The 24,701-nt window shown below is 36.1% G+C and overlaps 1 protein-coding gene across 1 annotated transcript; it reads left to right on the forward strand.

Annotated features, from left to right (window-relative positions):
* Positions 1–1,172: 1,172 nt before the first annotated feature.
* ACMSD (aminocarboxymuconate semialdehyde decarboxylase) lies at positions 1,173–23,072 on the forward strand (the record flags this gene model as incomplete). Its single annotated transcript, XM_080346864.1, has 10 exons — positions 1,173–1,229; positions 4,493–4,537; positions 9,119–9,215; positions 12,947–12,996; positions 14,291–14,527; positions 16,757–16,850; positions 17,296–17,391; positions 17,863–18,035; positions 22,688–22,786; positions 23,010–23,072. 10 exons carry the CDS (start codon positions 1,173–1,175, stop codon positions 23,070–23,072), a joined length of 1,011 nt encoding a protein of 336 aa, XP_080202990.1.
* Between the last annotated feature and the right edge of the window lie 1,629 nt (positions 23,073–24,701).

A 24,701-nucleotide genomic window follows, 5' to 3' on the forward strand; every position in this document is an offset into this window, starting at 1 on the left:
AAAAAGTTTAGCTGACCAAATCAAAAGCAGACTTGCTTAATGAGTGAACAAACAGAGAAATACAAGAGTCCATATTTTTTTTCAAGTCCAAACAAAATAACAAAGTCTGAAAAAGGATGAAACAAAATGGGCCGTTTGTTTTTCAAGTTGCTTGACTGAAGTTGCAAGAGTTGCAACAGCATTTAGTTTTGAAAAAATCAGCATTTTTCACCAGAAACAAATTAATCAATAAATGGTTAACCAGCTTCACTAGAACACACTACATGAGTAGCATGCATTGAAATAAAACTACAGAGGAAATAAATTACAGAGAAAAATAGAGCACAAAGAAAAGGCAAAAGTACCTCGAGGAAAGAAGCGTAATACCAAAATGAGTAACGGGCAAAACACAAGATGTAGTTTCAGAGAAAATCTGAGCTAGCTCCAGTTAAACTTTACTGAGGATGCAGAAACTGTTTGCCATATTAGCTAGTGAACTCCACTAGCATTAATTACCAAGGTAATCAGAGCCATTCTCCTGCCAGATCTTGAGCCAGCCTGAGAGGCTGTAAGCACCAGTATGTACTGAATCAATAATGAGGAGGGGGAATAAAGCGCAGACCATAGATTTGGCTACAATTCATTATTTCTGTGATTTTTTTTTAAATTTTATTTTATTTTTACATAACTTTAAAGAAAATACAAGGGAAAGAAAAGACAGTAAATGAGGAGGTATGACTGTCTACCAAGGGTGTATTATATGCTCTCTACAGTTTATTTCAGAATGTAAGAAAGAAAAGGGAGGAACTTCAAGTCAGCAAGTTTAATACATTTATTCGAATTCAATTTTATGGAATGATTTTCAACTGCAAACAAGTTTGCATTATAGATTCTGTGTGAAATAAATCCCTTCAGAGTGCCAATATAAATATACATTTTCCCTTTGCCCTTGGCCAGCTGTAGTTTATGCATTAACAGGGACTTTCTGCCCGAAGTCTTTGTTTCCGAGAGCCACTCCTCTGGGATTTCAGCTCCCTGGTTGGCCACTGTCCCCAGCCCTCCTCATAAAACAGCAGGTGGATGTAAACAGCAGGCAAAGTTAATAACCTGCTGAACCAGGGGCAGGAGAGATAGTAGCAATTACACAGAAAGCATTTTCACAGAAGCAGTATTTCTCCTTTGGTACTTCAGAAATGAAAATTGATATTCATAGCCACATTCTACCTAAGGAATGGCCTGACCTAAAAAAGGTAATAAGAGTTTAGATATTCAGTGCCTTATGTTCTCAGCAGCCATTTCTACCAATGTAATTTTTGAAAGAGCAAAGAATGAACGGTTCTGTTAGAAATATCTCTAGGTTATTGTCTAATTTGATTTTTTTTTCAGGTATTTGTATTGCATTGCTTTACAAAACAAGAGTCCCAGTAAAAAAGAGATGGAAAACTGAGCTCTGTTCCCCACTCCTCATTTAGCTGGGAGCAATTCTTATATTTTTGCTTGGTTTTTTTGTGAGACTCAACATTGTCAAATGATGAGGTGTGAATTCCACGTTTTTCATAAAACCAGAGCTGTCAGGTTCCCAAATGGTATTCACTTTTTTTTTAAATAAGAGAAATAAGCAAATATTAGACCAGATCAATATTACCTAAGATAAAAGTCATTCACATCTTATACCCATAGGTATGAAAGTCATTAACTTTGACAGGAGTGGGGTCACTCTAAGTACAGTTAATTGATTATTATGATCATTTTGCTAGTATCTGTTATTTTTTCAGTTATGGGGATGAAGTAGCATATTGTATTAAAAATACAAAATCTCAGTTGTCAAAACACTGATGCTATAAGTCAACTTGTCTTTGTGTGGTATTAGTATTATTATTATTAGACAAATCTATTCTTCTCAATAATAATTTTCATGATCCAGTGAAAAGTACTTGAGAATGGAAGGTATAATTTAGGTTTTTGTGTAATAATTCTAATCCTTTTCTTATTTCAGATTATCAAAATCCATGTAGTCATCTCATTCTGAATTAGGTTTTAGAGTTATTGCCAAAATAATTAATATCACAATTCAATATAGAGATATCTGATCACTTTTTGACTGATAAGGGATCACATCTCCATTGCTACAAAGGATACTGAAAAAAATTACATGAAATTATATTTATATCTAGTTTAAGTACACACACATATAAAATCTGCAATTAAAGAGAGTTCAGATTTCCAGGATATCTGGTTTTTATAACTCTTTTTGTTTCCATTAGTCCTAAAAATGAGAGTAAAAAACAGACGACCTGCACTGTTGCTTCTTATTGTAATTCTGTGCTGGCTGTCGTTTGAATGAACATTCCCTGTGTCTGACAGTAATATGGAACCGCTTGATTTCATTGTGCCTGTCTTTGACAGCAAAAGAATACCATGATTTATTTCAGCCATGCTCTTAGGCATCTGACACATTGACTGAAACTCTGTTTTACACTGTACATTTCTTTCCCTTCATTATTTTGAGGTTGATGGTGGCAAATTCTCAGGTAAGTGTTTCATGTGTATTAGCTCTGTGTTTCTGTGATTTTAAATGTGACAGTCCAGTATTAGTTCAATATTAGCCAGGGAGCAGCTGGAAAATGTAAACAGCGTATTAGACAAAAGTCAGGAGGAAGCATGGCATTAAGAACATACATAGGATTATTTCTTCATTAGTAGTGAAAAATAACATCATTATGTATTTTTTAGAACAATTATGTCTGTTTTAAGTGAATAGGAGTTTAAATATCCAGACTACAAAACCAGGTTACTCTTGCTTGTTTCAGATTTTGTTTCCTTGTTTGTGCAATATCCCTATAAAAGCGTGTGCAAAATTTCTTCATTCTGATTTTACACGATTTAATTGGTTTGTCTGTCTATTCTTTAAAAGGACAATAAATGCACTGAGATAAAAGCACGCCAAGAATCCCTTGTTCACTGACATGCATCAAGACTGAATTCACTACTATAGGCCAGTGTTACATTTATTTAAACACTGATAGAGACGCAAATACCACATTTTTAAAAGTTAATTTCCACCTGCTCCTGCTAGTTTTTGTTTCCTTTGTTCTAAAGACTGAGCGATTCTATGGTTTATTAATGGGCACAGAATAGAAAACAACTCCAGAATTCCCTAGAGTCCTCTGAAAATTCAAGCCATTAACATAGTTTTCTGCATCATATGCAGGGAAAAACAATGAGGCAATCCTAATATACACACATAGTGCCAAACTTTATTTCTTTTTTCCAACATTATAAATACTGAAACTTGAACCTAGAAAATTCTATTGTCAAGATACTTATGTAAGAGCTTAAGAACCCATAATAGGTATAAAAATTCATAGAAGTAAATGAAGATCTGTCAATACATCCAACTAGTAACTGAGGGGAAGAAAGAAGAAAATAAGTACAAAACCAGACCACTGAGTTTCTCTATGGCCTAAATGCTCCTTGGGCACCTTTAAGGCACTCGTTTTCTGCACAGCTTACAATTGCAATTAGCATGGAGCCAGTGGAACCTTAAAGTTCTCATTAGGCGTGACTCAAAATTTTCGCTAAGTTTAAATATTTATATATATACCTAAACTAATACATGTATAAATGTAAATAAAATACACAGAGCCACATACCTAAATATAGCTGAATAAACAATAGACAGCCTCAGTCATTACCATCCCTGATTGGCTGGAGTCAGGAGGCTTGGGTCTGCACACCCACATTACAGAAGCTCCCAGGCATTAGGTAATGTTTTGTTATTATGGGAAATTCAGGGCTGTATTCAAATTGTTTACACTTCAGTGAAAGAAATGCATGCTCTTGCGGAATTTCCTTTGAAATGTTTCTTTACAGAAAAATGGGAATTCTGAGCATTGTTTTCAGTCTATTATGATATTTCAATATTTCATTTATTTTTAATCTGATAGTTGATTAAAGGAAATCAGCATCTTGTGTAGGTTTTGGGGGTTTTGCATAAACAATTTTGAATCTCTGTGGAAGAATCAGTGAGCATCTAAGCTTCTCCTTTTTTTAGCCTCTCTTGGCTGTTTAAATATTAATAGACTGACCTTCAGTCCTGCTGCTGAATCATGGAACCTGAAAAGCGGAATCAATACATCTTTGTGCTAATGATTAACTGATGACAGATTGGAAAATTGTCAGCTTAGTTTTCATATTGCCAAATGCTTGATTTAATTTCTCCGTGTTAAAATCATTCCAGTTAGACTCTCAGTATTGTAAGCAAATTCAAGCACTTTGAAATCAATTGTAGGTCTTACTTAACCATGGGTTTGAACTGGGATCTAAAAGTTCAGATCTACAAACACTGCTAGTCCAGTCCGGTTAAACGTCAGCACTTCTGCTGAAGTCAGTGGGGCTACTCATAGGCTCAATGCAAGTGTTTCTCCTGAGTAAGGTACCACTGGATTGTAGGAACTGAGATTTTATTATTATTGCAAAGTGCTAACTAGCGCTTGTGTTCTTTCTTTCACAGAGATATGGATATGGTGGATGGGTACAGCTGGATCATCACTGCCAGGTTTGGGCTGTTTGGTGCTCTAAGCTGATCTTGTGTTGTCATCTGGAATAGAAACTTGCAGTAAATCTATTAAAAAGCAAAGTGGCAATAAGATTGGTTATCTTTTGATACAGATTTCTCTAGAGGTATATTTCTTCTGTGAAGTAATATCACTCCAAATCCTAATATACCTCAGTAGAACTTTTTGCCTGAGAGCTGAAACTCACATTCTGTTCTATGAAGCAGTATCCATTTTTCATCATCATCTCATTTTAACACTTAGAATGGATAGCTCTAAGGAATTTTGAATAAGATAGGTCAACCTAAGGCAGATTACATATAGATTTCTTTTAGTTAAATGCAGTCATCTGCATGAGAAGCAAAATCAAAAAGAACTGGTATTTTAATAGAAGTTAAAGAACTCAGATGTGAAAATGTCTTCACATCTGAGTGAAAGGGAAAGAGTAGTTTCTGTAGCTTCATGACAAGGAGAATGAATAGCAGAATAAGGACAATCCATATAATTGGGACTATGATGTAGAAAAGTAGGAGCCTGAGGTTTATTAGCAAGTAAAAGGCAAACTGGGTCTGGTTTTACTTCACCTTTCTATCACCATCCACTCTATTAACTTTACAAAGGTGCTTCTGCACTACATTAGTACAACTAGAACATGTCTCCAGATGCTGTGAGTCTATGCAAACAGTCCATGTGCATTCAGAATCCATCCTGCTGGTACTGGTGGAGACAGAACTGATTTCTTAACGGTTTGATTCTGATCTCACTCGGAGTAGGGCAAAACAGCGGCAATTTCAGTGGCATTCACAGTGGAGCAACAATGTAAAACTTGTGAAAGCAAGATCAAAATATTGCAATTTACCTTTTGATTAGAACATTATCAGTATTAGTGCTTTTTTTTACAGGAGGGCACAAGGACCTAAGAGGAGTAAGGCTGATGTGGCAAAATAGTTTCCTTTGTACATTACTATGGAGGATAATTGAACCAGCTAGTTTAAAATATGTTTAAATATATAATGCCTGTTAATTTCAGTGGAACTAGACATTCCCTTATCTTCATATCACTTTTCAAAATCATACATCTTTGTGATTGTATACATGCATATATTAACTGAAAAAAAAAAAAAGCTTATAAAATGGACACAACACTGTGTCTATTTATTGCAACCTAATGATATACACACTGTCATTATTCTGTAACATGCAAGGCTACCCTGTCAAATGCCTCACAACTATTTATGAAAAAGGACCACAGAATATGAAGGTTGGGACCGAGAATGAGGAGCAAATAAACGTTGTGCTGAAATTTCAGATCTGAGTCTAAGCAGGCATAGGAGGAGAGAGCAAGCCACCTCCTGAACCCAAGTGTGGATGGCACAGCTTCTGAGAGACATGGTAGGTGCAGGAAGGGGAGAATTCTTGCAGACATTTTTAGCAGCTTAGCTGTTTGTTACAGGTCTGATGCTGAAATTTCTTGCTAAAAATAGTTTGCACAGGAACTTTGTAGCAAGTCAATAATAGCCTTAGACACTCTGCAGAGAATTCTGTCTAGCCTACTTCTGTCTGAAAATGTTGCATGAAAAGAGTGCATGGCAAAATAAAATCCTGTGCAGATTTTTGGAGCTGGGGAACTTAACTCCTAAGATTAAAAAATAAAGCAAAAGCTTCTCATGTCATTCTGTGCAGAAGCATCAGGGTCAAACAGCAAGAAAATAATTACATGCGTTTTTAAAGCAGTGCAATTTGGCATGGGACTGAGTAGTTTACGGATAATTTTAAATGTAGTTTGCTGAACCAAATCAGTCTGCTGGACTTGATTCTTCAATCTCTCTCTCTTAATTTCCACATAAATTAATTAAAGCTTTAAATATAAAATAATGAATTAGAATAGAATAGAATAGAATAGAATAGAATAGAATAGAATAGAATAGAATAGAATAGAATAGAATTCTTCAACTGTGTCCTTAGAAAATTGTGCTAACCTTGCAAATAAATATCTCGTGTATTTTATGAGATTTTCAGCACTGCATCCATTGCTTTGGAACTTGAAAATTTCATTCTTAATACTGCAAAAAACTCTGAGAATTGTTTCCCAGTTGAGGTGTCTGAGTGATTTCTCATTTTAAAAATATCAGGTGCAGATTAGTGGCAGTGTCTAGAGACCTACAGCAATATGACTCATTTTCCAGTAACAGTGTTGCTGGACCAGATCATTCCATCCTTACAGACACAAGCACGAATCTGTTCAGGTGGTTTGCTTACCTGCATTAGCAGGTTTGTTGTTGCCAACAGACAATGCTGTGAGCTTAGCCTTGGCCTGTAGTGTGTTCACAAACAATGAGTTAATGCAAATGAAAACAACAAACTCTTCAGCTAATTCAACGAGAGCAGCACATGGTTTATTAGAGACCTTTCCTATATTGCAAACCCTGCTGCATCATTCAGAGAACAACATCTCAGCATTTAGGTATGAGCACTGTCAAAGTTGCTAGTAAAATCACAATCCATCTAATATTGTTTTCAGTATTGGCAGACAAAAATATATACGAGCAGGTCAGCTGGTAGGCTATTCTTCACGGAAAAGGTTGTCAGGCATTGAAACAGGCTGCCCAAGGCAGTGGTGGAGTCACCATCCCTGGAGGGGTTTAAAAGGTGTTTAGACAAGGTTCTTAGGAACATGGTTTAGTGCTAGAATTAGGTTATGGTTGGACTTGATGATCCTGAGGGTCTCTTCCAACCAAAATTATTCTATGATTCTATGCCTTAGCTCTGTCTGAGGAAAGAATTTTGTGTTCACAGAAATACAGTAATCCAGTAAAGTCCACACAGTCTGTTCATATGCGGTGCGATGCTCAGTTCTACTGTCTTTTTTTTTACTCACACCCCAAATGTTTTTCTGTTTATTGGGCAATCTGCACCAATGCACTGATCTTTTTTTAATGTATTGGAGTGTATGGCTAGAGTAAACCTTTCTGTCTGGATGGAAAATCAATTTTACAAGAACCTGAAGTATTTTACTAGAGGATCAGGACTATGTAGTTGTTATTACTGACTGTAATATTTCAAGTGGTTTTGACAACCTGTGATACAGCTAACAAGCAACTTGACAGTTTGCCAAGGCAGCACAGTTAGATTTGTTGAAAAAAGCTTTAAAATATTCATTAGGGCAGTATATTTGTGAATGATGTATGAAGGTAATAACAAATTCAAGGTTAAGATCAGTCTGACTTCTCGGAAGGAGGGGACAGAAACCCAGTTCTGCAAGAAGTAATGAAATTTTATTAGTTATTTCTGATTTAGCATACTAGTAGAGAATATTCTGATTTAACAGTTTGGGGGTTTTTATTTAGAAAAATAGACAGGATCCTAAATAAACTGATTTTGAGAAGAAAAATAAATTGGCCTTTGGAGAGAGGGAATTCCCTTTCCAGAAGGGTCAGAAGACTGCCCTGCACTTAGCTTCTGTTTACTGTGAAGGTGAAGGAATAGCTGCTATGTTTTCTCATGTGGTTTTCAATTTTCAACTGCAGATGCAGCGTGTTCTCTGTCCAATACATCTGCTGCATGACCGCCCTTCCCCATCCCAAATACACAGGGTCATGTGGATCTTCTGACTTCCATCCATTTCCATTTATCCCTATAGTAGCTGCAAGCAACCAAGAAATACTCAGGCCTGGCAAGTATTGGTGAATTGTATCTCATCGATTTGTGCAAGCGTAAGCCAACAGAAAAGACTGTTTTGTCTGTCTCTACAAGTCCATAGAAGCGTGTGGATACCTACAACTATAATCAAAAGTTTGCTTAATGTGATGACACTGTGCCTCCTCAACCTTTTTGGACGATTGATAAATCAACCAAAAATTAAGTTTAAAAAGGAAGTTTCCATGTTCATAGTTAAAGGAACAGTATTAATAGTATATTTGAACTTTGTAAGTTTGGGAATTGGTGGCGTATGGGGAAGGTATTACACTAATTCAGGTAATGGCTGTATACTATGTTTAGGTTTTGTTTGGGTTTGGTTTTTTTTTAATTTGTTTTGCTTTGTTTATTTGTTTGTTTTTTCCCAAGGAGGAAATGTAATCTGAAGACAAGATAATAGGTCTTCTTTTGTCTCAGTATCACTGGTGATATGAAACAACTGGACTGAAATTAACAGAGTTGCACAATTATTTCTCTAGTTACTGGAATCACTGCAGTGCTATTGACTTTAAAAGAACACACACATACCCAAGGGGCAAGTTTAGCACAGATTTAATTAGAACATTGTTTTCAGGTCAAAATTTGGTTTGAGGATAAACTTGGATTAAAGTACCTGATATCTTTTCCACACAAATGTAGAATGATATATATTGCAAAAGAAAGGGGATTCTTTTATTATGAAGAATTCATTCCATCTGAACTGTAAATGACTGTTTTATTAATGACTATTTTTAAATAGTCTTTGATTAAAAATACCTACTGAATAAAAATAAAAGAACAAAATTAATTCACTGCATTTCTGTGGGGAGCACAATATACTCAAGCGACAATAAATTAGCATGTACTACTTTGTCACATTTATAATTTATAAAAATGTCATTTCACAGGGACAGGCAAAGATGATGAAGGATGGAAAGGTTTTTAGAGTTATTCAAGAGAACTGCTGGGATCCAGAAGTACGAATTAAAGAGATGGACCTATCAGGTACCTCCATAAAGGAACTGAAATCATTGTGTCTCATTTAGAATAACAGCAACGTCTCTGTTAGTATATCTGAAAGTGCTCAATAACAGTATCAAAATTAAAGAGTTAGCATACTGATTCATTAGTTTAAATCTGTTGAAAGTCAGTGAAAATTGATATGCTTTACATTCAGACTCAAATGGGACATCTTCTCAAAACTCACCTCATTTTCAGTAGCAATTCATTCCCCACATGGGCTCACTGATTTGGGTGGGATTGTTAACACACTAAGGAACTAGTTGATGTAAGTAAATATGACTGACTGTGGTCTTGAAAAGGCGACAATTCCTTTCTCAGAAAAGATAGTTTTCCCAATTTAGAAAGAAACTAACCAGATGCCAAAGTTGAAGGTTTAAGTTACTTACATGCCACTAAATAAGGTTTTAAGACAGGAGACTGAGAATGGGAGAAGGAACTTCTAGTCTGATCAATTATTTTTGTTAGTTCTTATTAACTCTGTAATTCCAAATAATTTTTGTGAGAGAAATGTTATGTTACTAAAGATTACTTGTTCTTAGATTGAGACCTGAATAATTCCCTACATCAGTTTCTCAGTAGACACAACTTTAATATCTTCTCCAGCTTTTCATAAGGAATAAATATCTGAATTACTTCAAAGAGTGAATAATTTATAAGTAGCGTCTTTATTATTATTGTTTTCTTCTCTCATGGGATAGCACGTTAGGAGATACTTCAGGTCATTCTCCTTATGGAGGTTTCCTGCAACACATAACACAGGCCAATTTGGGAACTCAAGGCCTAGTGAGCAATTTATGTAAACACAATGTATGTAATTTTCAGCTACCTCATTTTCACCCTGGAGAAGCAATATGTCAGACTCCAGCCATTAGACTATTAATGGGAATGCTAGAATGTCTTCGCAACGCCTGTGAAATCTGCAATCTTCACTAGACTCCAATCATTCCCTGAGTTAGCACAAGGATTTAGGGCGCTTCCCCATCATTCAACAACAGTGTAGATCATAAATAGCCTTTGGGCATCTTTCCCTTTCAGATATTTCCCCCAACACTAAGGGCAATTTTCTATAAAACAATTCTACCCCATTTATTTGTTGTAGACGAAGGGAAAACACAGGACCAATTTTTTTTTCTAATTTTTGCAACAGCTCTCCAGAAAAGAAAATGTATCACAAAGCCAGCAACACAAACTAAACAGTGCTCACTTAGTTAAAAAAAATCTTAAACTGTGTGTTACAGCACCATCTGGTGACTTGTGCCATAACAATATCCCAGTATCACAGCACTCCAGAGATATAGGCATCAGCCAATTAAGTGGGACAAAAAAAGAGTCTTTGTGTTTTTCATTCTTACTGATCTTCTAATTATAAAGACTATGAGCCATATTTACTCTTTTTCAGTTTACAAAGCTGTAGCTACTTAGTTCAAAGACTGTTTTCTGTAACACAGGCTGAGATAGATTATACCAAAAAATTTAACCTGTGAACACAGGTTTTGGAACAAAGATGCAAAAAGTCCCCCCGCTGAACAAAACTAGCATCAGCCACTGTAAGGTATGTCATGGCTCGGCCCCAACCAGCAGCTAAGTCCCACACAGCCGCTCGCTCACTCCCCTCCCTGGTGGGATGGGGAGAGAATCAGAAGGGAAAAAGTGAGAAAACTCGTGGGTTGAGATAAAGACAGTTTAATAGATAAAGCAAAAGCTGTACATGCAAGCAAGGCAAAACAAGGAATTCATTCACTGCTTCCCATGGGCGGGTGGGTGTTCAACCATCTCCAGGAAAGGTGGGTTCCATCACATGTAATGATAACTTGGGAAGACAAATACCACCACTCCAAATGTCTCCCCTCATCCTTCTTCTTTTCCCCAAATATATACTGAGTGTAACATCATATGGTGTGGGATATCCCTTTGGTCAGTTGGGGTCAGCTGTCTGGCTGTGTCCCCTCCCAGCTTCTTGTGCCCGCTCACTGCTGGGATGGTGTGAGGAGCAGCAAAGGCCTTGACACTGTGTAAGTACTGCTCAGCAATAGCAAAAACATCCCGCTTCTCAGCACAGATCCCAAACATAGCCCCATACTAGCTGCCGTGAAGAAAATTAACTCAGAGAGATAACTTACAGCTTGGTTGCTAAAAGGCTTTGCCTGTGCAATGCCCAGGAAATCTTGCCAGTAATTAGAAGTGGTAGCCAATGTACCAAAGAAACTAAATTAGTTCTCATAATCAGATGTCCTAGGTCTATTTGGTATACAAAACTGTGTCTTGATCCACTCAATAAAACAAGCTATCAAGGTAATTCAATAAAACAACTTGTAAAGGTAATTAACATCACAGTTCTGTGACACAAATCATTACAATTTTGTTGGAGAAAAACTTCCAGTTAATTCTAGCTGCCTTTTCTTATTATTTTCTCCTTCATAAAACCCCCTGAAGAGGGTATAAAATAAAGTTTTTTCTGTGCTGATTCTTCTTCTTCCTAAAACTAGTGTCTAGGAATGTTCAGCTTGGAAATCTACCCTTAAGGTTTATGTTAAATTTGCTCAGAAACATAAAAATGGATTGAAACCAGATGTAATGCTCATTGTGGAAAACATGGTAAAATGTTATCAAACACACTAACCAAGTGTGCAGTAGCATATTGGTGGTTATCACAACTTAAGCTGTACTTTGGTATATACATATTTCTGCAGACCTAATCCTCAACCCCAAACCATTGCCACTATACATAATATTAATCAGGCCTTATAAGAGAGAGTCAGCTTCCCCTCCTGTTTCCTACTTAAAATACTGAGAAGGAGAATAAAGCATTTTGTTAAATATTTGAGTGCTTTGGCAAGTTCATTGTCTTAGAAGAAATTCTCTTAGTGTTTTTTCTGCCATCTTTTGCATTACTAGTTTCATTACTAACAACAAAGTTAATTTTTTAAAATCATGACAAAATATGTGCATAAATATTACAATCAGATGTAAAATTAAAAGAAATTAGGTTTGCAGGTAACTATTTAGTGAAGTGCTAATTATTGTTTATTGTTTCTTCAGTTGTTAATCTGCCAGGTTTAGTGTGTTCATTCCTGTAACCTGTCACACTCAAAGTTATGGCATAGAATTGTGTTTGAACAGAAACCAAACAATATAGACTTAATTCTCTTGATTGTTAATATCAAAGTTCTTTCTAAAACCAGACAGAATTTCTTATACTTACAACTTTAGTAGTCCAAACAGAGTATGAATGAAACCAAACACAATCTATCTTTGTGGAATGTGTTGTTTAACAACCATTGTTAACATTGTTTATCTTTGAACTAATTTACACATTTGCTTATTAAATATATGTGATAAACATGACGCCAAAGCAAACTGTATTTTGTTGGTTTTATGTCACATTCATTTTTGTGAGAGTAACATTAAATTGCTATTTTAATTACTTGTACACATTCATACCAAATACTACTAAAATCAGAATACTTAGTTCCACAAAATAATCCAGGATGAGTGTGAAAGTGTTATTGAAACTGGATTTATTAATACAGTAATAAATTACTACAAAATTTACTACCATGATACTCAAGTAGCAAAAAAATGATTCTGTCCATGTCACTGTTAAATCAGTCTTCCTTACCATGAAAGCTTTTGCCTTCTACCTTTCAAACCAAAGCACTTTCTTATTTTAAACATTTAAAAAAACCCACCAATAATTGTTTTTTCTTACTCAGGAGTCACCGTCCAAGTCCTTTCCACAGTCCCTGTGATGTTCAGCTACTGGGTAGGTTCCTACAGGCATGTTTTGTAATTCATATGTTACAAAATTAAAAAACAAAATAAATGCATCCTCCTATAAATTAGGTGATTGAAGTAGTCATTAGAGCTGGGAAATTGTTCTGCTTTGAAAAACAAAAGACAAAAATATAGTCCAGGTATCGGAATAGCCAGCAGGGTGTCCTGGCAAAGCCCAGATCTGCAAGACACCTGGAAAGAAAGAATGAGACAAGAACAGAATTTCTGCTGGGACCCTGTGCGGGTAGCTGGAAACACAGAGAGAGAACTTACACAGCATGAATCCCTGGTTAACAAGTAGACAAATACATACAGATTCCATGAAAACTAGACATCAATCAGTATTTTCTCATTTAAAAAGTGTGCTCTTGTCCCACTTTTTTTTTTTTTTTTTAATGTGGCATGGGACTTATTGACCTAGAATGCTTTGAATCTTAAAATTCAGTAGCAAATTGGAAATTAATATGTTCCCTGCTTGGTGATCTTAAATGCATCAAAGAAATAAAAACAGTCCGAGGAGATAAATCATAGCAAAATGCTAAATACCTTCTCAATTTGGCTATTTAGCTATGTGCACAAGTCATTACATGTACACAGATAAGCTACATTAAAAATCATTGTGTCAAGCCCACATACAAGTAGTACCACTGATCTTCAGAATTTCTTGTTGGGTGACATGTCTTTAAAATTTTATTATTGTATTTGTGGGAATATTTTCCATTTAATATGTATTTGGGGGAAAAATAGGAAACTAATTGTTTGGATATTGCAGTTCCCATATTAGAATTATGACTGTTACCTCTGTCTAAATGTTAGAGAAGTTTGCTGAAGTTTTCTCTGTAGAATTCTCATACTCCAGCATCTCGCATTTCTTATTTTTCTCTCTTCAGCTCCAGTAATAGGAGAGTAAGTAGTCATTGCTATGTTTAAAAATGATATGCTGAGGTTTTTGCATTGGGATAAACAAAAACGTAGGACTGGTTTACATAAAAGACCAGATACTTGTGTATCAGCAGCTTGGGCTTTGTTACACTCGTACTGAGCAGTAAAGGGAACAGCAGTTGATAAAATATTCAAGAGAAGCAGCAGAACTGCACCCAGAGGTTATAAAGCGAGGCAGAATTTAGCTCTACTGGTTTCCAGTGATTCAGAACTGTAAAGTAAACTTTAGGTTCAAACCCTGTCTCTGAATTGTTTGCATTGACATTTATCCAGTATCTTCCAAAGGTGATAACATTTGAGAACTATATTTTAATGAACTATTCTGCTTAATATCTTACCAGGCCAAACCTCAGGATACTTTAGATCTAGCCCAGATATTAAATAATGACTTAGCTGCTACAGTAAAAAAGTACCCCAAGAGGTTTATTGGCTTGGGTACATTACCTTTGCAAGCTCCAGACCTGGCTGTGAAGGAAATGTATCACTGCGTGAACGAACTTGGGTTTCCTGGAGTACAAATAGGATCTCATGTCAATGAATGGGACCTGAATGCACCGGAACTGTATGATATTTATGCTGTGAGTAAATGCTTCTTTCCTTAATTTGGGGACTTCTGTGACATGGAATTTTGTCTAAAAATATCTTGGTACATATTCAGTTATCAACTACATTTATAGATATATTAAAACAATTGAGCCTTCTAATCTGCTTAGTGATCAGAGATATTCAGCTTTAACTATATATGATGACTCATAGGATATAATGGCAGTAATGCAATATAAAACATTCTGAAACATACTTTAGAATAATGAATAACAAAATATTTTTATTATATAAATTCTTAGTGTACAAGTTGCCTTCTTGCTTTATGAGTTTAAGTGCAGTATAAATGAAGTATTTTTGCACTGTTTGCTTCTGAGTTCAAGTTACTGTATCCAATTCTATTGCGATAATTGATGAAACTCCCTGAGATTTTCAGAGCTACGTGTACAGCCAGAGTACCATACAGAGTTACGCAAATGGAACCAAAAGTTCCAACCTTAATGTATTGATTATAAAATGAATTTAAAGATTGCATTTCTTAAGTAGCCTGAGGTCCAGATGAGTATGGTCATTTGTCTAAGTTTTGGGGTTTAGTCAATGTACATTCTGTATCTGTTGCACAGGTTTTATAGCTGTCAGCTTGAAATTGATCCATAGAGTTTATTTTTCAGAATGCCCAATTTATTCAAGAATCCTGTTAGTGTAGCATCTGGACTATTTGTTGTTATGGTCATACACAGTTATCAGCTTCCACTTGTGGAGATGCATGCATTCACAGAATCACAGCATGGCTGAGGTTGGGAGTGACCTCTGGAGGTCACCTGGTCCAACCCCTCTGCTCAGGTAGGGCCACCTAGAGCCAGATGCCCAGGACCATGTTCAGGTGGCTTTTGAATGACTCCACAAGTTCCTTGAGGACAACCTGTGCCAGTGCTCAGTCACCCCTGCGGTAAAGAAGTGTTTCCTGATGTTCAGAGGGAACCTCCTTTGTTTCAGTTTGTGCCCGTTGCCTCGGGTCCTGTCACAGGACACCAGAGAAAGGAGCCTGGCTCTGTCCTCTTTGCACCCTCCCTTCAGGTATTTATGTATATTAATGAGTTTCTCCCAAATCTTCTTTTGCCGAGGCTAAACAGTCCCAGCTCTCTCAGCATTTCCTTACAGGAGAGGTGCCCCAGTCTCTTAATCATCTTTGGACTCTCCTGTAGCTCTATTACTCTCTTATACTGGGATCCCTCTCTTATACATTCTTCAGCTTATGTTTCACGCATGTAGGAAGTAACCTCTGTCACTTGTAGAAACATCCTTGGATAAGAAAGATTGTGAAATGAAGCCATATTTGGTAATGAACTTCATCAATCTACCAAGCCAGTTATTGAACTGCTATTTTGGGGTTACAAATGTAGATGGCAATTACTCTCTACAATCCAAAAGTTGCAGCTTTATTTGTGCTTGCATGGGTAAATAAACCCAAATCTTTCAAATGTGTGATAATCTCCTTAGCAACAAGAGGAGATCCAGAAATACACCTCACAAAATTAAGATGTCAAATCCTGGTTAAGGATATGAATAACTTTGATGACTACATACTTAAATTTAAGCAGATAGTTAAATTACTCAGTCAAAATCCGCATCCTATATTGTTTGTCTGTTTTCCTTTCCAAATATGTCAGTAGTTTTGGAAAAATTACTGGAGTGGAGATGAGTTATTGGTCAGAAAACAGGTAGATTGAAACTCTTAAGGTGGATTAGGAAAGTTTTAACTTTCTTTTTTTTTTTTAAGCTAAGCAGAAGGCCAGAGGGGACAAATATACTGCAAAACCAATGAAAGTTCCCGAATGCAACTGGAACAGTTCTGCAAAAGCATCCTAAAATTGTTCTATAAAACATCATGAGAATCATTCTCATATGTTTTATGAAACCAAAAGAATGCGAGTTTGAACTGAGTTTTATACTGCAGGACGGTTGACAAACACAGCTAAAAAAGTATTTTTGTACTGCATTAATCTGAGGATCACTTGGCTTATGAAAAAGATGTTTCCAATCCTGTAGTCTGAAAAGGAACTAAGAAACTGAGTGAAGATTTCAAGGTTATGGCCCAGAGAAGTAAATATAACCAACTATTGCTTATAGCTCTTACTTCTGGGCCTATTTCCGTTACTAGTACTAATGCTCAATACAGTTTTTCAGGTAATCTTTCGAGTATGGCTAAGAACTAAGATGCATTTTGGTATGATTACTTGAACTATATACTCTTTTTGCTGCAGGCTGCTGAACAATTAAATTGCTGTCTCTTTGTGCATCCCTGGGACATGCAGGAAAATGGAAGGATGTCCAAATACTGGTTTCCCTGGCTATTAGGTGAATATATATTTACTTCACTTAATGTACATTTATGAACTGTCACTGGATTATGCCCAGATGATACTTGCAAAGGTACAGAGAAAAATTACATGATTTTTCTATCAGTCTTTTTTTTTAATTGCTATTAAATCTGTTGGGCCATGCAAACCCAGCACGAGGACATACCCAACCTGCCTGTCTGCTGTCCTAGTGATGTAGGATAAAAACTGGGCTTAGCATTCAGAAGATCTTAGCTTCCAGCCCTCTGTCCTCATTTTGGTTAATGTTCAATTCCACGTTCCTCTAATAGAAAAGATATGTAACCTTTGCAGCTGCTCTGTAACTTATATTTTCAGTAGGCTCAAGCCTAATTAAAGAAAATGAAGATAACATTTTAAACTCAAATACAAAAATAAAAATCAAAAATAAAACTCTTATACAGTAAACCAATTTTTGTTCTTAGGCATGCCAGCAGAAACAACCATAGCCATTTGCTCCATGATTATGGGAGGAATTTTTGAAAAATTTCCTAAGCTGAAAGTTTGCTTTGCACACGGAGGTAGGTAATATTCCTTGTGAAACACCTGTTCTTTAGCTGAGCACGGTACAATTGTATTTTCTGGTATGCCAGGTAACAGGGTCACCACTTTAAGCCTGCCACCAGCTGAGTACTGTTATCCCAGAGATTATATTTGCCAGATGCACTGCTTGTATGAACACTCTCTAGCCAGTTTCAGCCAGTGTTTGAACTGTTACAATAGCCTTTCAGGGGAATGAGGAGGAAGGGGAGATAGGAGATGGTTTGGGGAAAGGGACAAGGAAGCAACAGAAGGAATTGGGTATCACAGTAGTGAAGAAATGGAGAAAACAGAAAATAAGTTAATGAAGAGTAAGGAATAAAAAAAATGCTGGTGCAGAGCACTTTCTTTCAAAATAGCTGGCAGTAAAGCCTATGAAGCTCTGTTGATAATGTGGCTTTTTTTCCTCCTGTATATTTTCAGCTTCTGTTACTAAAAATTTCTTCTTGCAGGTGGAACTTTTCCTTACACAGTGGGGCGAATCTCCCATGGATTCAACATGCGCCCTGATTTGTGTGCAGTGGATAATAAGGTGGATCCAAGAAAATACCTTGGTTCGTTTTACACAGACTCTCTTGTCCATGATCGTGGTGCATTAAAGCTGCTAACAAGTGTAATAGGAGAGGTGAGTTTTAATGCTTCCAGAAGCAGGTGAGTCATTCTTTAATTCTCTATGAAACAGCAAAAAGAGAAGAGAAGAAAGCAGGAAGAAGACAGCATATTCACCCAGTAAAAGCAGAACCTGAGCTGTTATAAACTGATGTGCTTATGCCACATTTGTAATGTTCCTACTCCATGGAGTGATTGAAATGGTGGTTTTAATCCAGAGAATCACACGCTGTGAACCTTAGTTCAGTGAGGCTAGTTCCTTGTGTAAGGTAGCACAGTAATCAAGTATCTTTAAGTAGTTTTTACAATAGATTTAAATTACATACAGATGTGATGTGCACTTCCATTTTACGATACCCGAAGTCTCACAGAGTTCACTTTTCTGACAAGTCTCCCCAAATCTAAACCATATTCATCCTACATATGTTGTCTTTCTACATATAATTATAGTATAGAAGGGGTAAGTCTAGCTCTTGAATTTTAAATTGCCCAGTTTAGGTGGTCAGATTCCTTTTTTTTGTTGTTGTCAAAGAAACAAGATGACTTGCTTATTTCTTCTGTTCAATTTTAAAATGTTGGGAGACGTGTTTTGCCATTGTTAGAAAGACCTTGGTAAAATAGAAGCTGTTGTGACTCAGCCTGGCTGAGACCCACAGAGTGTTTTTCTGGTCTGATTCTGTTAAGCTGAACTGTAGATGTCAAGAGCAAAGCAGGAGAGAAAGTACAACATGATGCTTAATCCATTGCTCATGAACTTGACTTTTTTTCCTCTTTTAACTTGTATAGAAGGCAAGTCTCTGAGCAGTTCTGCTTTAGAGTAACAAGTCAGCTTTGTGTCTTAAGGCTGCTCTAAGCTATGGCTGTTGTGGGAAAGCTGCTGTTTTCACACCACGCTTACATTGTAATTTCTCTACCTTTATTCCTAAGAAGCAACACATAGACTCTGGCCCTTAATGATGATTAGTCTTTGCAATTGAAAATTAGTTGTTTTGGGAGAGAGAGGTTATGGATTCTAATTTGATAATCTAAAAGTCACTCAGCAATAGCCTCTCTGGTGTCTCATTTATTTTGTCAACAGACTTCTGAAATGAAGTTTCTTAATGCAATAAATTTGACTAGTGTATACATGGGATGTTGGTGTCTTCTTTAATTCTCCTCTGAGTATTTGGAGTTCAAGCAATGTGATATAGGTGGAACCACAGTGCTAAAAAGTCATGAGTCAGATGGCAAAAACTTAAATGCTTCTAACCCTCCAGAGAACTCGAAAAAAAGTGTATTATTTTCTATTTTTCATAGCCTAAGGCATCTTATCCTCGAAAAGAACATTCACATCACATTTCCAAGCTTTACCTTATAACCATGAAGATCAAAAAGTTACCTCTCTTTTTCTGATGAAAGCTGATATTCTTTCATAATGCCATTCCAAGAGTCAAATGCTTAAAAAATTGTCCAATATCTCAGTGGTTTCAGTGCTGCCATGTGTTGGCAGAATAACAAACAGAAGATGAATAAATGCTGGGCTGAAAACAATGTGATTGGGTCTCGAGGATGACACTGTAAGTTGATGAGCTGCAGGTTTGAAATAGGACAGCTCTCTGGAGTATAGTTCAGAGCTGCGCCAGGAGGGCAGCGTGTGTGCAGATGTACTTAGACATGGCTGCAGGTCCTTGGGGAACAGCCAGTGCCTGGCACCGCAATGTCATGTGTTGGCTTTGAGCTTAGGAATATTAAAATCCAGTGACAGCTGTGATGAGTCATGTACATCTAACTTCATCCCTCCTTAGTTTTGGGTGCAGGTTGATTGGAGCCTATCCCAGTTACAGGAAGAAGTACACATTTCTGAGGAAGACTGCAAAATTGCTGCAGTCCTTCGCTCCCCTCAGGATGAAGGAGCATGAGGTGAATTTAAAGAAATACAAAATCCCTAATGATGTTGGCTATAAAAAGTGTAGAACTGGGCTGACAGGGGATTGAATGATTCAGTGTATCTCTGCAAAAGCTTCCTCATGGTGATTCCTCAAAACCCATCACCCAAACATAAAACATTCTCTGGACACAAGCTGAAGCTGAACTGGCTATAGCAATCACATTTTTTCTTGAGATGTATCCTGATAGTAGGAACCAAGGTGAGATTCAAGGCAAATACAATTTTTCAGTAATATAAGAGAACAAACTCATGCTTGGTGCTCTTTGAGATTAATTTTAAGATTCAAGTCCCTGTTACTGTGAAAAAAAGATCTGCTGAGTAGAAGGGTCCACTGAGGTTAACCATTAGCCACATGTACCTGTTAAAGGAGAGGTGCACTAATTAAGGTATCAAACTGTAAGTCCTCTAGGGAAAACTGACTTTGTTGATATCCTTTGGAATAATATAATAATACATCTGTGATGCTAGGAGTATTATTTATCTGTAGAGACTTCACAGGACTTCTCTGAGGTTGGTTGCTAAAGACTGAAGCTTAAGAGTATAAATGAATAATCTAATGTCACTAGTAGCAGAGCAATAATGCTGCTTCTAGATTTTTCTTATTAATATACAGTTCTTAATTTTACTGCTAATGGAGAGATCACATAATTAGCTGTGAAAAACTTTAGAGGAAAAGAAAAATATACTTGAAATAATATATATATTATTCCAATGAGGACATGGGATTTCCTTCTGCTTTGGTATGCAGGTGATGTAAACAGGAAGGTACAGACCTTCCTGCCTTCCTTAACCTTGACTAGTAAACAGATGGGCAAATACTACGTTTCCTTCTCCTTTACTTAGAAATCAATTTTCTCATATAAAGCTAGTATGCTTATTGGGTGGGGGTTTATTTGTATATGGCATACATTTGGTTTTTGTATATGAAGAAAATGTATTTGTATCAGATTGAATATTATGTAAAATAACGTATTTAGCTGCTTAAACGTACACACATCCAAATTTATTTTGCTTAACATAAACTCAGAACTCGATCCGGTAGACAGAGGAGTATAAATTCTCCTATTCAAATCTTATGGCAAGACTTCTGTAAAAAAGTATAAACAATACAGGACAGAACAATAGAATGTGTATCTTCATTTGGATTGGATTTCATGTAAGCTTTTGTATAGGTTCCTTCAGAGACTCTCGGGTGACATCTGCTGGAAGTAAAAAAACAAAAAGCATTTGACAAATAAGAAAACCAAATCATTTAATAAAATAACTGAAATATGTTTTCTTCACCCTATTTCAGTATTGGTAACTGAGTTCAAATATTGTAACAAGTGCCTCAAATTAATGATTTTGACTTCAAATTCATGAGACATTTAAAAACATATATATTTTTAATGAAAACTGTGGGTTTCAAATATTCATGTCTCCAGGACACAAAGCTTAAAGGAAAATAGACTTTTGATAAAATCAAGAGAGTTGGCAATATGCCCTCTCCGAGGCAGATAAAATGGGGCAATGTTATTCCAGTGTGAAAATGAACCTATAACAACATGGACCTATCAAGGATCTGCCAGTTTATTTTCATCTTTGATAACAGGAATTATGCATACAGATTTTTATTGAATTTCTTTTCACTGTCTTACTTTCAGAAACAAATCACATCATGTCAGTCATATTCTCAGACACGTTTCAAACACATATCCAAACTAATATCCAATCCTAGTTAAAGACATTTGTAAAAATTATAGACTTCCAAACACATATGAAATTTTGTAAATGAGATTTGGGGTTTGTTATATGAAGCTGGATACTAGTTAAATAAAATTAAATACTTTTTTAAAATTTAAGTGTTTGTAGTGATTCTGCATTGTACCATGCTTTAAGTAGTAACACATTGCAATTATTACAGCTTTTAAACTATCACAAAAAATATCATTTTGATTGCTTTATGATTTTTATTACATGTCCTCACATATATATAATTCTCTGTGTGCCCGTGCATGTGTATAGTCAAAGAGTTTCAAATTCAGGAACGCAAATCCAAGCATCTTTTCTGAGATTGGTGGAGAACTTCCTGAGATTCTTAAAGAAACGTGTCAAAAACTCTCATAGTCAGTTTGGACTACACACAACAGTGCAGAGCATGCAGTGAGCATGGAAAAGAACCAAAAAGCAAGTTAGGAATCAGAAGGAAGAATTCTGTGTATCCTTTGTTGACCATTTAATTATGGCAATGCTTAACTAAGAATAATCACTGCATTTTAGGCATTTTAGGCAAGCTACTTGCAGTAGGAGTAGTGCAGGAGAGCACTAGATGCCTTTCGCTTATGTTTCAAACCAGCACTATAGTACAGAAAATCACTCTGAGTAGGAAATTACCATTTGCATTTTATTCACCTGGGCAATATACACTCATTTCCATGGGCCTGGGATTTGTGGTTTGAACTTTCTGTGTATAAGTATAAAAATACACCAAAGCGTAGTTAGACACCACAAAAACTATTAAGAAATAACCTGTACTTTTTTCACACTTAAATTCACCCAATAAACTCAAGTCATTTTTTTCCAGCTTCATTTTTTCCTGGTGAAAGTTGGAACCCAAACATTATCTTCATGTTCAGTTTCATAATTAATCAGTCCAATACATCCATGTCATTTCCTGTGTATTTTTATTAATTCCAGAAAGCACATGCAGCTATATTGTTTAACGCTACTACAGAATGTACATCATATGTTTTTATTACCAGGACAAAGTTATTTTGGGGACGGATTACCCTTTTCCACTTGGGGAACTGGAACCTGGAAAATTGATTGATTCAATGGAAGATTTTGACAACAAACTGAAAGTATGATCTTTATATTTGAGGTATTTTTCCCTCCTTTTAAAGCCTCTGGTTTTAGACATGAGATAAAACACTGAAAAGCCAGTGTAATACACTGATTTCTGCAAAGACTGGAAGAGGCCCTTTAGTCTCTCTGCAGCAGTTCATTCTAAAGCACAAGTAAAAGCATTTCAGCAAAATATGAGTTTAGCACACACAAACATATATATGTGGTTTGTTTTTCCAGGATAAACTCAAGGCTGGCAACGCTCTGGAATTTTTGGGTCTTAGCAGAAAACAGTTTGAATAATGAGGAAGATTATTAAAGAGACCAAACTTCGGAAATAATGTTGAACCCTTTATTTGCATGTACAATTCTACAGGTGAAAAATCTATTTTAACAACTCTATTATGATCTACTGTTATTTCCAAAACAAAAGTGAGAGTAGTGGAAATCAGTATGCACAGGTATTTCTGTGCATCTGAGGATTTAGGTTGTATTCAAACAATTCTGAAATCCCTGCTTTCATTAAAAAGAAAAATTTCATCTTTTGCAGTTGCACTAAAAATCTCTGAATGATAATCAAGGTCATGTTTATTAGGACTTGATTCTCAGGAACAAAGAACTGAGAGAATGATGACTTGCATCCATTACATTTCAGTCTTTGTTAAGCCAAATAAACAGAATTTAGAAGAATCTTAAACCAGAATTTAAACATAATCTTGTTGATGCCTTTAAGCCAATTGAAGTTGCACATACCGCACTTCAGCTCAGCACTGCAAGTATATGCACTGACACTTTGTAAATGTTGTGATGGAATAAAAAGGTCTATGTGGGGACTTGTGTATGTTTTAGCTGCTGCCTACACCACTGGCAACTTATTCATCAGAAACAACTTGAGCAATATGGTTGTAGGTGCAGAAATAATGTATTTGTGTGGGTAATACTTTGCACGTCACTGTCAAAATAAATACTAGTGTTTATCAACAGTGTGGTTTAATGTTCTGTTCCTTAAAAAATACTTCCTAAAAGTAAGGTTGGGTACTTTAAATGTTGAAATGTTAATGCTCTGTATAGTTGGAATCCTGCTATAGGAATGGAAAGATGGTTTACTTTAACTGAAATGGATTTTATACTAGTCAGAAAAATGCTGATGGGCACTTACAGTCTCATGATCGTTTGTTGGCTATGTGTGATGTCACCATTCTTCTGTTTAGTTGTAAAACACTCCAAGAAAAATATTAGACAGAGTTCGTTTCTGTCCATAACTGTCTTTATGTCACAGTCTGAACCTGAAGGACATAAGCAGTTCCTGCTGATGCCAGCAGCTGCTGGACTACAAAGGCTTTGTTCTGATTTACAATGCCCCCCCCAAAAAAACCAACCAAAACCAAACATGGTTTGTGCAAGTTAGTGATATGTCTTCTCAGCTCTTGCAGTTGAATCTTTACTATATTGCTTCTCCAAACATATTCCATAAAAGACTACTGGACCTCAGAAGCTGAAGTTGTCAGCAGCTCACAGGTTTAGGCCCTGGGAATGTCAGGTTTTCATACAAGAGGAAAAGAGGACCTAGACAAAATAGCTTTAACAGTATTAGCTGTCCTCAGGCTTGCAAGACTTCTGTTGACCTTTTTTATTTAAATATCTACATGCGAGTATTGAGCTACTTAAATGTATGATTATTAACAAGATTGTTTTAATTAAATTTCAAAGTAGAAGAAAGGCAACTTCATTCTCATATAATATTATTTTCCTTCAGCATATTTGATTTTCACAGCTGTTTAAATGGATTTAAGACAAAAATACATTGTGGTTCCTCCAATACATTTTAAATTTATTAATTCTTAATTTTTTTAATGAATGAAACCAGTTAAGTTAGTGAGAATGCAGTGTCACATCTTTGGGGACCAAGGTCTGGAACCTCTCCAACAGCAA

This window comes from Nesoenas mayeri (genome assembly GCF_963082525.1).
Source record: "Nesoenas mayeri genome assembly, chromosome: 6".
NCBI lineage: Eukaryota > Metazoa > Chordata > Aves > Columbiformes > Columbidae > Nesoenas > Nesoenas mayeri.